General features: G+C 39.8%; 1 protein-coding gene across 1 annotated transcript; it reads left to right on the forward strand.

Moving 5' to 3' along the window:
* Positions 1 to 283: 283 nt before the first annotated feature.
* Positions 284 to 11,539, forward strand: LOC308123116 (chitin synthase chs-2-like). The gene is made up of 22 exons (XM_080485399.1): positions 284 to 357; positions 1,548 to 1,683; positions 1,772 to 1,960; positions 2,064 to 2,943; positions 3,353 to 3,536; positions 3,700 to 3,795; positions 4,109 to 4,270; positions 4,363 to 4,537; positions 4,801 to 4,902; positions 4,988 to 5,129; positions 5,340 to 5,540; positions 5,957 to 6,072; positions 7,104 to 7,272; positions 7,420 to 7,599; positions 7,697 to 7,978; positions 8,203 to 8,368; positions 8,549 to 8,583; positions 8,673 to 8,737; positions 9,473 to 9,583; positions 9,659 to 9,870; positions 9,969 to 10,047; positions 11,121 to 11,539. Exons 1-22 carry the CDS (start codon positions 332 to 334, stop codon positions 11,202 to 11,204), a joined length of 3,792 nt encoding a protein of 1,263 aa, XP_080341525.1. The 5' UTR covers positions 284 to 331; the 3' UTR covers positions 11,205 to 11,539.
* The last annotated feature ends 260 nt before the right edge of the window (positions 11,540 to 11,799 follow it).

The raw sequence follows: 11,799 nt of genomic DNA on the forward strand, positions 1-11,799 counted from the left end.
ATGCATCTTGTAATTTAGCTTAATTCTGAAATCATAACCACTCACTCTTTCACTTTCACATTACCCAGTAATAAGTTATTCTTTGCTTTGTATGATATTTGAATTGTTTTGAACCAGATCAATGAATTAAAAAATTCTTATTTGTGAAATTATTAAATACGTGTGGTCAGGAAAAGCAACTATGTGAACAAAGACACGCAATGTAGGGTGTATTTAGGGTGTGTAATTCTCTAATGACAGGTTTCGTGAGTTCCCTTTTGTTGTCATGAATCTTATCTGCCTTGATGCCAAAGAGGAGCAGCCAGTCACAGGGCAACTTTCCATGTGAAACATGGATAAAGGCAGCGATCTCTCTGAGTGAGTAGATATTTTATTTTACAAATTTACTTGTCGCCACTTTTATGAGTAGATAGTGTCGGACACCATCCCACAGTCTGGGATTGGTGCTGGGGTCAGGCGCTTTGTATCTGTACAGCATTCTAAATGCCAATACAACATCGTGGTTAAGGTTGAGTCTGTGAGGACTATTGAAAAGGAATAATGCGGTTTCAGTTATGGTTCTATTTAAATTCAAGTCAATTAAAAGCATTTTAATGTGGTTTGCCTGATATTGATTCATATAAATTTCTTTTGGTTAAGACATCTCTTTCGGGCATTTGGGGTAGTTTTCTTTATGTTCTGGCAGACTATTGAAACAAATGACAATTATGTTCTGTTTACGATTAAAGATTTTCAAACTCATGCAATAATTTGTGTAATCCAGTGTATATTTCCTCAATGACGCTTCAGGAGTGCCTGCAATAGTTCAGGTACGAAATGGCTGTTTTAAGTCTAAAACGTTCAGCTGTATGATATTGATAAGGTCCACAAATGTTTATACAACATGAGAAAACAGACATTAAAAGATTTACTCAGGTTACTGTAGCATAATATCACTCAAGTGAAGGTGAAGAGAATGCATGCCCCACTAAAGCTTGAGTAATAAAGTACTTGAAATAAGTTTCTCATGTATTGAGTAATTGCTGAGTAACCTTGTTAACATCATAATTTCAGGACTCAGTGAGAATTAGGCAATGTACAACATGTCACCAAACACTGTTTTATAACATGTAGATTAGGGTTAATTTCTTATTTTATTGTCTGGTTTTCATTGTTTTTCAAAGGACTTGTATTTAAATTGACTGACTGGATTAGTTTGGAGAATTGAAAGTGAAAGAAAGCTTTGGCTTTTACATCTGCGCAGCTTGAATGATTACAAAACATGAATAAAGCCTCATGAAAATACAGTATTTCTATTTTTTCTTTCACATCTGAATTGTATATATCAAGATATGTTTATAGGATTGTTTGTAGAAGAGATATTTTAAAACAATGAGTATCTGAATTTCTTTTTGTTTTACAGAAATTTCTATCCAGAAGGAGGAGTTGTACTTTGAATAAATCAAAATTAAAACGCACCTTTGTGTAAACCTCAAGTATCATTTGAGTATCTCAAGGCCAAATCTCAAAGTAATTTGTGACGTTGTGTGTCTGTGGTGTGTTCTCAGGGGATTGTGGGACACATGCCAAGAGTTACCAGTAATTGAAGATCAACAGACGCCCTGGAAGTTAATCAAACTACTCAAATCCATCTCTCAGTGTGCGATCGCCCTGTTGGTGTTCGGACTGGCACTATGTAGCAAGGTGGGTTTTCAAATGTAACACAACCGCCGGCCTTGCATTGGCTGCTCTACATACAGTCATATAATTCTAGTCTTGTTCTGTTCTCCAGACATCCTTCCTCCTCCTCATCACCCTGTCCAATGAAGGCACCAACATCCTCCTTGATGAGCAGAAACCCGTCAGCCTGTTGTGTATTGGCTGCTCCATCATCGCTCCCAGTGTCCTTCTCTTCCTGCAGAGTTTCTGGAAGTCATTTTACAAATCCGCAAAACTGCCGTCCTTAAAAAGTGTGGCCTTGGTGAGGACTTGGACTGGTTCTGCTCTCTTCTCACTCAAGTATCTCAAAAGGACTTTTGCTTCATTGTGTCACCAAATGTTCTCTCCCTCTGCTTCTTCTACAGGTCTTGTTCTTTGACGTTCTGGTGTCTGGGGGCACAGCGATCCTCACAATCGTGGCAATGCCGCACTTGGACATTGTGACCAATATCACAATACTAAACAGTGTAGCTGCTGTGTCGGCGCTCCTACAGGTGTCCTCTCAGTGCTATGCCAGGGAAAGAAACCGTTTCTTGGTGCCGTCCATCACTGCTTTCATCCTCATTTTGCTTGGTCATGTTCTGTTTGTGGTCCTATACACCATCAAAGATCCCACAAACACCCAAATGTTAATTTCCGTGGGTCTGGCTGTCGGTGCGTCCTGTTTGGTGGCGTTGAACTGGTGGGAAATTTACTTGAGACTGATCGGTGGAAGCAGCAGCTCCATGTTCCTTAGAGAGTTGTACATAGACACGAGGAGAGGCCAGAACATCCTGCACATCCTCTCCAGCCTGTGCAGGATTGTAGTGACCGCTTGTGTCCTCGGCGCGTACGTGCCTCTGGCCGGGATGGACTGGGACGTAGTGACCAACATCCCAAGCCGTGAGACCAGAATCATAGCCATCATCATTGGTGTGCAGCTGATCTCTTCACTGCTTTGCTACTGTTTTTCAATATTAGCGTGCAAGATGCATGCCCTACGATCCTGCTTCATACTACCTCTGTACCTCGCCTCTCTGGCTGTCGTGGCTCTGCTCGTCATCCCCGTTATCGTTTACTATCAAGACTACAGAATAAACTTCAACGGGACTGAAAGCGTCAATTTCACAAGCTACTGCAGCACAGTTGTTGATGGAAGGAACCGGAGCCTGGCTGGCAGCGTGTTTCCCGACCTGGTTCTGGATGTCACGCACACGCTGTGCTTCCTCGACATGTCCAGGACAACTGACATCGGCCTGCTCACAGGTACTTTGCACACAGAATCGATCGATTGCATATGTTTACTGCTTGTGTCTTGTGCTTCAAGACTGAAGTCAGAGGTATTTCCCAAACAGAATGGCTTGGCTTTCAGAAATAGACAGGTGGAGAAGGAATGCCTTGGTAAGGGGTTAAAACCAGACTCAAGCTACCATCCTTCCTTAAAAGTTGTGGTGGTTTAAAGAAAGTCCAAATGCTTTCCTTTGGAAGATGAGACAAATGCCATCTCACCATGTATGAATTTCAGATGCATATAAAAGAGGAAAAGAACATTTGTGAAGATTCATGTCATTTATATTACATCATCGTGTTGATATCTCCTAAAACTGTTAATCACCACAGTTTAAGAACATGTAGATGGCATATTCATTAACTGTGTGAATTTATCTGTCCTCAGGTTCTGCCGTGTCGTGGTGGCTCGGTTTAGTGCTGGCCACTGTCCACCTGTGGTACCTGAGTCTGTATCGCATCCAGAGGACCCAGAACCTGTTCATCAGACGGTTTTACGAGGGAGGATTTATCGAGCAATCACTGCTGCTGAACACTCGATTCGACATTCAGACATCTAGAAGACAAAAGCGGTTAGTCGTTTGTGTTTGAGGGTGTGGTGGTCAAGATTGCTTTAACTGAAGTCACAATTTCAAGCCGGTTTGTAATCATAACTATTGGGCAGGAACATTTTAACAAGCAGGTAGCATTAGCAGGATTTTGTGCTTTTTGTCATGAAGTGTTGATCATTTTCAGATTTAGACCTCTCGACCCTGTGACAGTCTACCTTTGTGCAACGATGTGGCATGAAACTTACGATGAGATGTCAAATATAATTGTTTCAATATTTAGGTAAGTACAAAGCTTTTTTAAGATTCATTTTTAGGAGTTAATTGATTTATTGAGCTCTACCCCCCAAAGAGTTTTTATCACTGTACCTCCACTCAAGTCAAAGGAATTATTAATTTTTGTACTAAAGGACATTTAAATATATATTTTTTTTTTTATTACAAATATATGACTATGGTGACATTCTTCCTCACTGTACTTCATATGTTACAAACAGCCTCTTCTATTTTGTCTTCTAACTGAATCTAAATTCTCATTTAGAATTTCGTATTTGACATCATCCCAATGCTTCACATTTCCCGTGTCCCTCCCACAGACTGGACAAGTTCAGGCCAAAGCAGGAAGAAGGAAAAAATGATGTGAATTTTGAAGGTCACGTCTACTTCGATGATGCCTTCAACGATGTTCCTGGGAGTCGCGGGCGGCACGTCAATGAATATGCAGAGATGCTTGTAGAAATCATCAAGGAGGTGTACAGGTAAAATCTGTCATTCTGTCAAAAGGTTCTTATTGGTGCATATTATCACTTTATATTAAGATGAAAAAACGTTTCTTTCATTTCGTTGGCAGTATCTTTATAAACATCGACAAAAGCCTCTTCCAAAAGCAGCAGCAGGTTCCTGTTCAGAAGATTGTGACGACTCCGTATGGAGGCCGTTTGGTGGTGACCATGCCAAAAGGGAACAGCCTGACCGTACACTTCAAGGACAAAAAACTCATCCGCCACAAAAAGAGATGGTCCCAGGTAGGAAACTAATGCAACAGTAGTTAATTATTCTGTAAATGAAAATACAATTTTTTGCTTGAAAAGCGCAATTTATGTATTCACGCTCCTATAATTTACATCGTCTACTGTCACATAATATTGGATTTAAAAAAAATTGTAATTACCTGCCATCATAAACAGAGAAAAACAAGGTCAAATTCAATCAGAACCTCTGCAACTATGGTAATAAGCGCACCTCGTGTTACTTAAAGTGGAATTTGTTGTCGTTTTATATTTCTCAGGTCATGTACTTGTACTACCTCCTCGGATGGAAAGTCGGAACCAAGTATTACCAAGAGTGGTGGAAAGGTGGAGAAAGCTCCGAGCTGAAAAAAGACTTTGAGGTATGAAAGCGCCTTCTCAGTCAAGATGACAAACAAACAAACAAACAAACATGACTAACAACAGAAACCACGTCTGTTTCTGCAGAAAGAGATACACAACACCTACATCCTGGCTTTAGACGGGGACACAGACTTCCAGCCGGCTGCTGTCATGTTACTAGTCGACCGGCTGAAACTGTATCCAAAGGTTGGAGCTGCCTGCGGTAGGATTCATCCCACCGGATCAGGTCAGGAGGCCCCTTTCAGCTGTTTCTACTGGTTAAGGAGAAAAATACAAAAAAAAGAATAATAATGGATTTGTAGCCTGGATATGTTTTTATTTTAATGTGAAGGATTTATAAAAAAGAATAGTCCCGACTATGTGCAGATCTTTCTTCTTATTCGATCTTTCTTGTTCTTGTTTCTTTAATATTGAGCTTCACTTGTTTCTTCCTCAGGCCCCTTGGTTTGGTACCAGAAGTTTGAGTATGCGGTGGGCCACTGGCTGCACAAAACAGCGGAGCATGTGATTGGCTGCGTGCTTTGCAGCCCAGGATGTTTCAGCCTGTTCAGAGGAGCGGCACTGATGGACGACAACGTGATGAAGAAATACACCGTCAAAGCCACAGAGCCTCAGCACCACATCCAGTACGATCAAGGTATCACAAAAAAACAAACAAAAAACCCTGCAGATTTATCTGTGATAATCGTGAGAAAAAACTGATATTTGGGTTAATCAGTGTTTGGTGTAATATGGTGGATAGGGAAGATTTTAATGAATCTAGTGCAGTTTATGAAATAAAGTAGCGACAAAATGTTGTTAAACCATATGCTGTATGTCACTTTGACATTTACTAATTTAGAAACGTCCTTATTTGTTTCCAGTTTGACAACATTCCGATGTATTTTCCTTCTAAGACTCTGTTCTTCTGATCTTCCAGGTAATTGTGGGTGTACCTTTACAGCGAAGCACTTGAAACGGCTTTAAACGAATGACAGTCACACACACAAGCTTTTCAGATAATACCACTAAAGTTGTTTTTTCATAAAGATTTCTTTGTGGTTTTTATTTCAGGTGAGGACCGGTGGCTGTGCACTCTGCTGCTGAAGCAGGGCTGGAGGGTGGAGTACAACGCTGCCTCTGACGCTTACACCAACACCCCCGAAGAGTTTAAAGAGTTTTATAACCAGGTAATTGCCATTTCATTCTGGCCGTTGTCTTGTAGTTGAGCACATGCCCAACAATACATTCCTTTGTGCAACTCATGTCGCCAACATGACATGATTAAATATAATCGTTTGGACAACACACTCTGAATGGAAACCAGCTTTTAACTTGTCACTTGTCAGGTTTGGTTCTTTTCAGAGATGGCATTTTATTTCTACAAAGACTACTGATTTTTTTCTTTTCTTATTATATTATCTCTATTATCAGTATTGTTTGTGATCCACAATTATTTGGAAATCGTCGTATTGATTTTCTATTGAAGGAAGAAGATTTGATTTTGTTCTTTGAGTGTAAAATAGTTGATACATAATAATTAAAAAAACACACTGTTGAATTTTTTACTTGATTGTACTGTATTGTATACATTAGATACAATAACATCTTTCTCATATAAATGTGTCTGGATACTTAAAAAGTTAAATAAAAAAAGCATCTAATGTTATTCAACTAATTAAAGGGGGATGTATTGTACCATGAGAGCTTCACTAGAAGCTGGTCGATATAAAGACTTTTGATGAGGTCCGTAAAGAGTCAGGGGCTGAAATGGCTTCTGTACTGAATTGACCTCACCTTGATATATTTCACAATCCTTGTCTGTGGAACGGTTGAATAATATGCAATGACTGAGTGCTTCAGGTCATTTTCATCAAGGTAATCTATTACGGTGTGTTCAGAGCACTTTGTGTTCCATATATGTATTTGATCTGCAGTCGTACAGATCTGCTTTCTGTAGGTTATGTTTATCAAATGTGCTCATTCAATAACTTTCAACAATGATTTCAGTTGTAGTTTAGCTGGGGATGTTGGTCGGTGATCTTGGTATGCGGGTGGTCTGAATGTATTTGACATCTAGAGGACTGCTGAGGGTCAACCCAGGACAGGCTGCAGCCCTCCTCACTCTCATATTCTCCATTATCTAGACCTGGTTAGATCTAAGACACGGATGGATCCCTTAAGCATTGTATTTGACCTAAATTCATGGCTCAACCCTCAGCGACGCCGATGGGGTCCTTCAACTATGGCCAACATCGCAGACTTGCTGGGCTCCAGCACCATGCTCACCAAAAGGAACGAGTCCATGTCCAAACTCTACATGGTTTACCAGCTCCTCACCCTGGCGACTTCCGTGCTGTCTCCCTCCACTGTCGTCCTCATGATCACAGGTCAGGCTTATTTTTAACCTTCATAATGCTCAGGGGGAATAATCAATAGCTTTCATTCAAAGTAACTCGATGCAGCTGTGAATTCGTTGCGGCTGCAGTAACCACCAAGGACTTTGTAAGAATTATTTGTTTCCTTCCGTCTTTCAGGGTGTTTGACTGTGCTGTTCGACATCCATCCCAACTGGGCTATGATATTGGCCGTGATTCCTCCTGCCATCTTCCTCGGTGTCAGCTTCAAACTCAAATCAGACACTCAGATTCTCATTGCAGCCGTCATGAGCGCCATATACGCCATTGTCATGTTGATAGCGGCACTTGTGATGATAGGTATTTCCTAAAGGACATTGAGCTTCAACATGATTTGTTACAACTGGAACATATCTGGTTTCTGATTCTCCATTTTGTCTTCTTCAACCCCCACCAGGCCTCATGATAGACGACCAAACCATCTTGAACCCCAGCAGCTTGTTCATCATTACTCTTGCCTGTTTTTACTTTGTCACTGCACTCCTGCATCCTCAAGAGGCTTCTCTGGTCCTCTATGGCTTGATTTACATCATCTGCATCCCCAGCGCCTACCTGCTGCTTGCTATTTACTCCATGGTCAACATGGACAATGTGTCGTGGGGCACCAGGGAGACTGCGCCTGCTCCAGAAGCTGCCGTCGCTGCTGCTCCCCCGCAGAGTGATTTTCAAAAAGGGAAACGTATGTTGATCTGGCACATTAACTCATTGCCATTATTCAGTTTTTTGGAAAATGATAACAACCTATGTTTTTGGTGGTGAGACGAGAGCTACTGATTAACAGTCACTCCTGCAGCTGATAAGCACTCCAGCAACAAATGGTGCAGTCGGGAACTTAAGGAGTTACCGGTCGGTAAAATCTTACATTTTACATTTGAATTGATCTATTTTATCTTTTCTTTGTAGCCAAAAGCACACTTGCACAGTTCTGTTCATCGACCAACTGCTGTAGAAACGCGTGTCGGAGAGGAAGCATAGATGAGCCCACCGTCAGCGAGGATGAAGAACCTGAGGGTAGTCAAGGGCAGAACACAGTGGTTGATGAAGTGAAGATGCCTGTGACGGTGCAGAGGTGAGATCTGATGTGGGAAAGCAGACAAACTGCAATTAAAGTTATATTTATTGAGTGATCATGAATAATGACGTGAGAAAAATCAGACAAGACAAAAGACGTATTAGAAGAGTTTGAACTTGTTAGATAACGTTCAGCCATGTTTGTAACTCTTATCTTGAATGTCTTGATGTGCTTCAGGCCAGCAGCGCCTGTTTTCGATTGTCCCAACCAATGTAAGTACCACTCCGACAAATACCACCACAAAAACTCTACAGCTGTTAAGATTTCCTAAATCTTGTCTTTGGCTTATTTTCTCCTCCAGGTTGGGTGACTCAGCTTCAAAGTTTGTCAGGAAACATGCGCCTGCAGGAGGATACCCTCAATCCGGTGTGTATCTGTCATGCTCACTGGATTTCCCTTCTATTGACATTATTTAAAAAAAATTATTTACTTAATTTCCGTTCAAAGATGTTAACATAAATGTAAGTTTTTAATGGGAGAATATAATGTTTGATATGACGTCTAGAGAGGTTATCACTTGCTTTTATTTGAAAAAATTATTTTAATTGCTCAGTCAAAACTATGATGAAAGTTCTGATCCGTGTATTTGCCTGTTTTGCTATGTTGATGATGTCACTTGAGTTATACATACAGTATTTTTTTTTATTATTGAAACAACATTTGATGTTACATAAAGAATAATTAAAAACAGAAAAGATGAATTGATGTGAGTGTATTGAAAAACATAATTTCCAACAGTGTTGGTCCTTCTGTGAAGTTATTGAAATTGATGTTATTTCCCTAATACATGTATATACAATATATGGCATACATGATGATTAAAAAAAAAAATGAACATTCATATTGGTAAATATAAAGTTCAAGGTGAGAGAAAAACTGGACATAAGACATAAATGTGCTGTAGATAAATATATTTGCATCTCGGTTTTTAGCAGGGAATACTGTTCAGTTGTGTTAAATTTGTTTGGCAATATGTTGAGATATTCCAGTTTTTGGTGCATATGTTTGTGTGACTTTGAGATGGACATCGGACACAATGTTTGTGAGTGGCAGAAGCACGTTTATGCTCATGCTGTCCTCCCCGTGCTGTTTATTGTTCAGGATGAGAAGCAGTTCTTCACAGAGCTCATAGCTCAGTACCTGGAGCCACTGCCTGTGGATAAAAAGAAACAGCAGATCATGACTGAAGAACTGAAGAGCCTGAGAAACAAGGTAGCTTCTCAATGAATGACACAATGTCAAATGTGAAAACATCTATTTTTTTTTAACTTTCCTTATCTTTTTCAGATTTGCTTCACCTACTTCATCTGCAACGCCTTCTGGCTCTTGATAACCTTCATCCTGCAGCTGATGGACTTCATCTTCATCCAAGTGCCAAAGCTGGACATCAACTTGCAGTTCACCGGAGAGTACATTTCCATCGAACCAGTGGGCTTCATGTTCATTTTTGCCTTTGCCTTGCTGGTGCTCATTCAGTTCGTCACCATGCTGTACCACAGGTAACGCTTGAGAGGAAGTACTTCTGCAGCACAGCGTGTAAAGGTCATCTTCTCACGTTTCCTCCTAATTGTATTGTGACGTCCCGTTTTCTCCACAGAATATTAACTCTGGTCCATTATATCGCCTACCTGGGCACGGAGTCTATTTCTGGAAAACAGACGCAACACACCACGCAGGTAAAGGTTTGAGCTCCTACGGCGCTTTACTCAGCTTCAGGGATCAGGAGCTGATCCCAGCCGACTGTGGCCTGAAGCAGGTCATCAGCGAGTCATCCGTAGACGTTTAAGTCGCTGAAAATCATACTTAAGGATGCAGTAGAGACATCAAGTATCTCTTTATAAGGCACTGACAAAATTATGAGTAAAAATGTATTTTAAAATCAATGTAAACATGCAAAGCTCTATTCCAATTTTATAATAGAATTAAATCAAAATGACAAAAATCACCCTCAAAAATTGTACATAGTCTTATATTATTCCCATTCTATTTGAATACTTTATATTGTACATGATTTTCTGATTTTAAGTTGTGTTTTTATATTTTTTATTATCTGAATAAATGTTAAATCATGTGCCAAGAAGCTACAGATTTTTCACTTCAGTAATAACATCAGGAGCCACGTTCACGTCTCCCTTTCTCCAATAACATTTTCTCCACATTTGCTCTCCAGATTATACTTTTATTTAGAAATCTTCCTGCATGTTTGTAATCATGGAGATACCGGAACATTTTATTGAATTTTATTATTGACAAGTCCACATCTGACATAATTCTTCTGTAAATTGAACATTAATTGCAGATAGAGCGTCTCAATGAAAAAAAGTACAACGATTACTACTTTAAAAGGGGAAAGTCTAATTATTGTATGAATAGTAAATATGGATGAGTAAGAATTGTCACCTTAGTTGACTGCATGCTCTGATGATGGACTTCTGCCTCTAACTAAAAACATTCATCAAACAGAAAGTATTCAAGCATTAAAAGGTCATTGTTCTATGAAAGGTTGATCAAATAAATTATGTGTCTTCAATGTACAACATGTACTCATATCATTTTGGCAACGCAATGGTGGCAGGGCTTAATCGTACTGCACCTTGTGTCACCACATTCCTGATGAACAAAACAAAAGCAACAGCAAACAAAACAAAACAAAAATCTGGAAACTTTTGTCTCGACGCTCCGCTCTGGGTGTGGTAGCAGATTTGCTTGAATCATACCAACAATTCTAATTACCTCTATCTCATGGCAGGCTGACGATGAAGAAGACAGTGAGGAGGACTCATCGATCATCCACCAGCACCAAGAAGGCTTCGAGCCGGGGACGATGGTGTGAACACAAAAATCTACCAAATGAACAACGTGCTGTGAAGGCTACGCACGATCTGTGACTCCAAAGATTATGAGTGTGTGCAATATTATTTGGGGAAAATATAGCTCAGTAATCAATCTACTCACATGAAGCTTAAGCTCAGTATTTATAGATTTCATTCAGATGTATTTTCCGTTGAAAAGTGTTTTTTGTACTACCATTAATGCGAAGTGCGTGCGCACGCACACACACACACACACACACACACACACACACACACACACACACACACACACACACACACACACACACACACACACACACACACACACACACACACACACACACACACACACACAATTAAAGTAATTCAAGATTTTCTCCCTCAGGGTTCACTGTGACATGGTTACATAATATATATATAATTTTTTTTATACAGAATATTTAACTTGTTTATTCATATTGTATAACATGTGCAATTTTATTTTGGAAATAATATTTTTGAATAAATTTGAGGGATTTCTTTTTCTTCTTCTTTTTTTTTTTTTTAATGCTCTGTGTAGTATGTACAACTTCAATAACCCCACAATCATAAAAGACTTGATTAAAAATTGACATT

The sequence above is a fragment of the Lipophrys pholis genome (genome assembly GCF_963383615.2).
Source record: "Lipophrys pholis genome assembly, chromosome: 17".
Lineage (NCBI taxonomy): Eukaryota > Metazoa > Chordata > Actinopteri > Blenniiformes > Blenniidae > Lipophrys > Lipophrys pholis.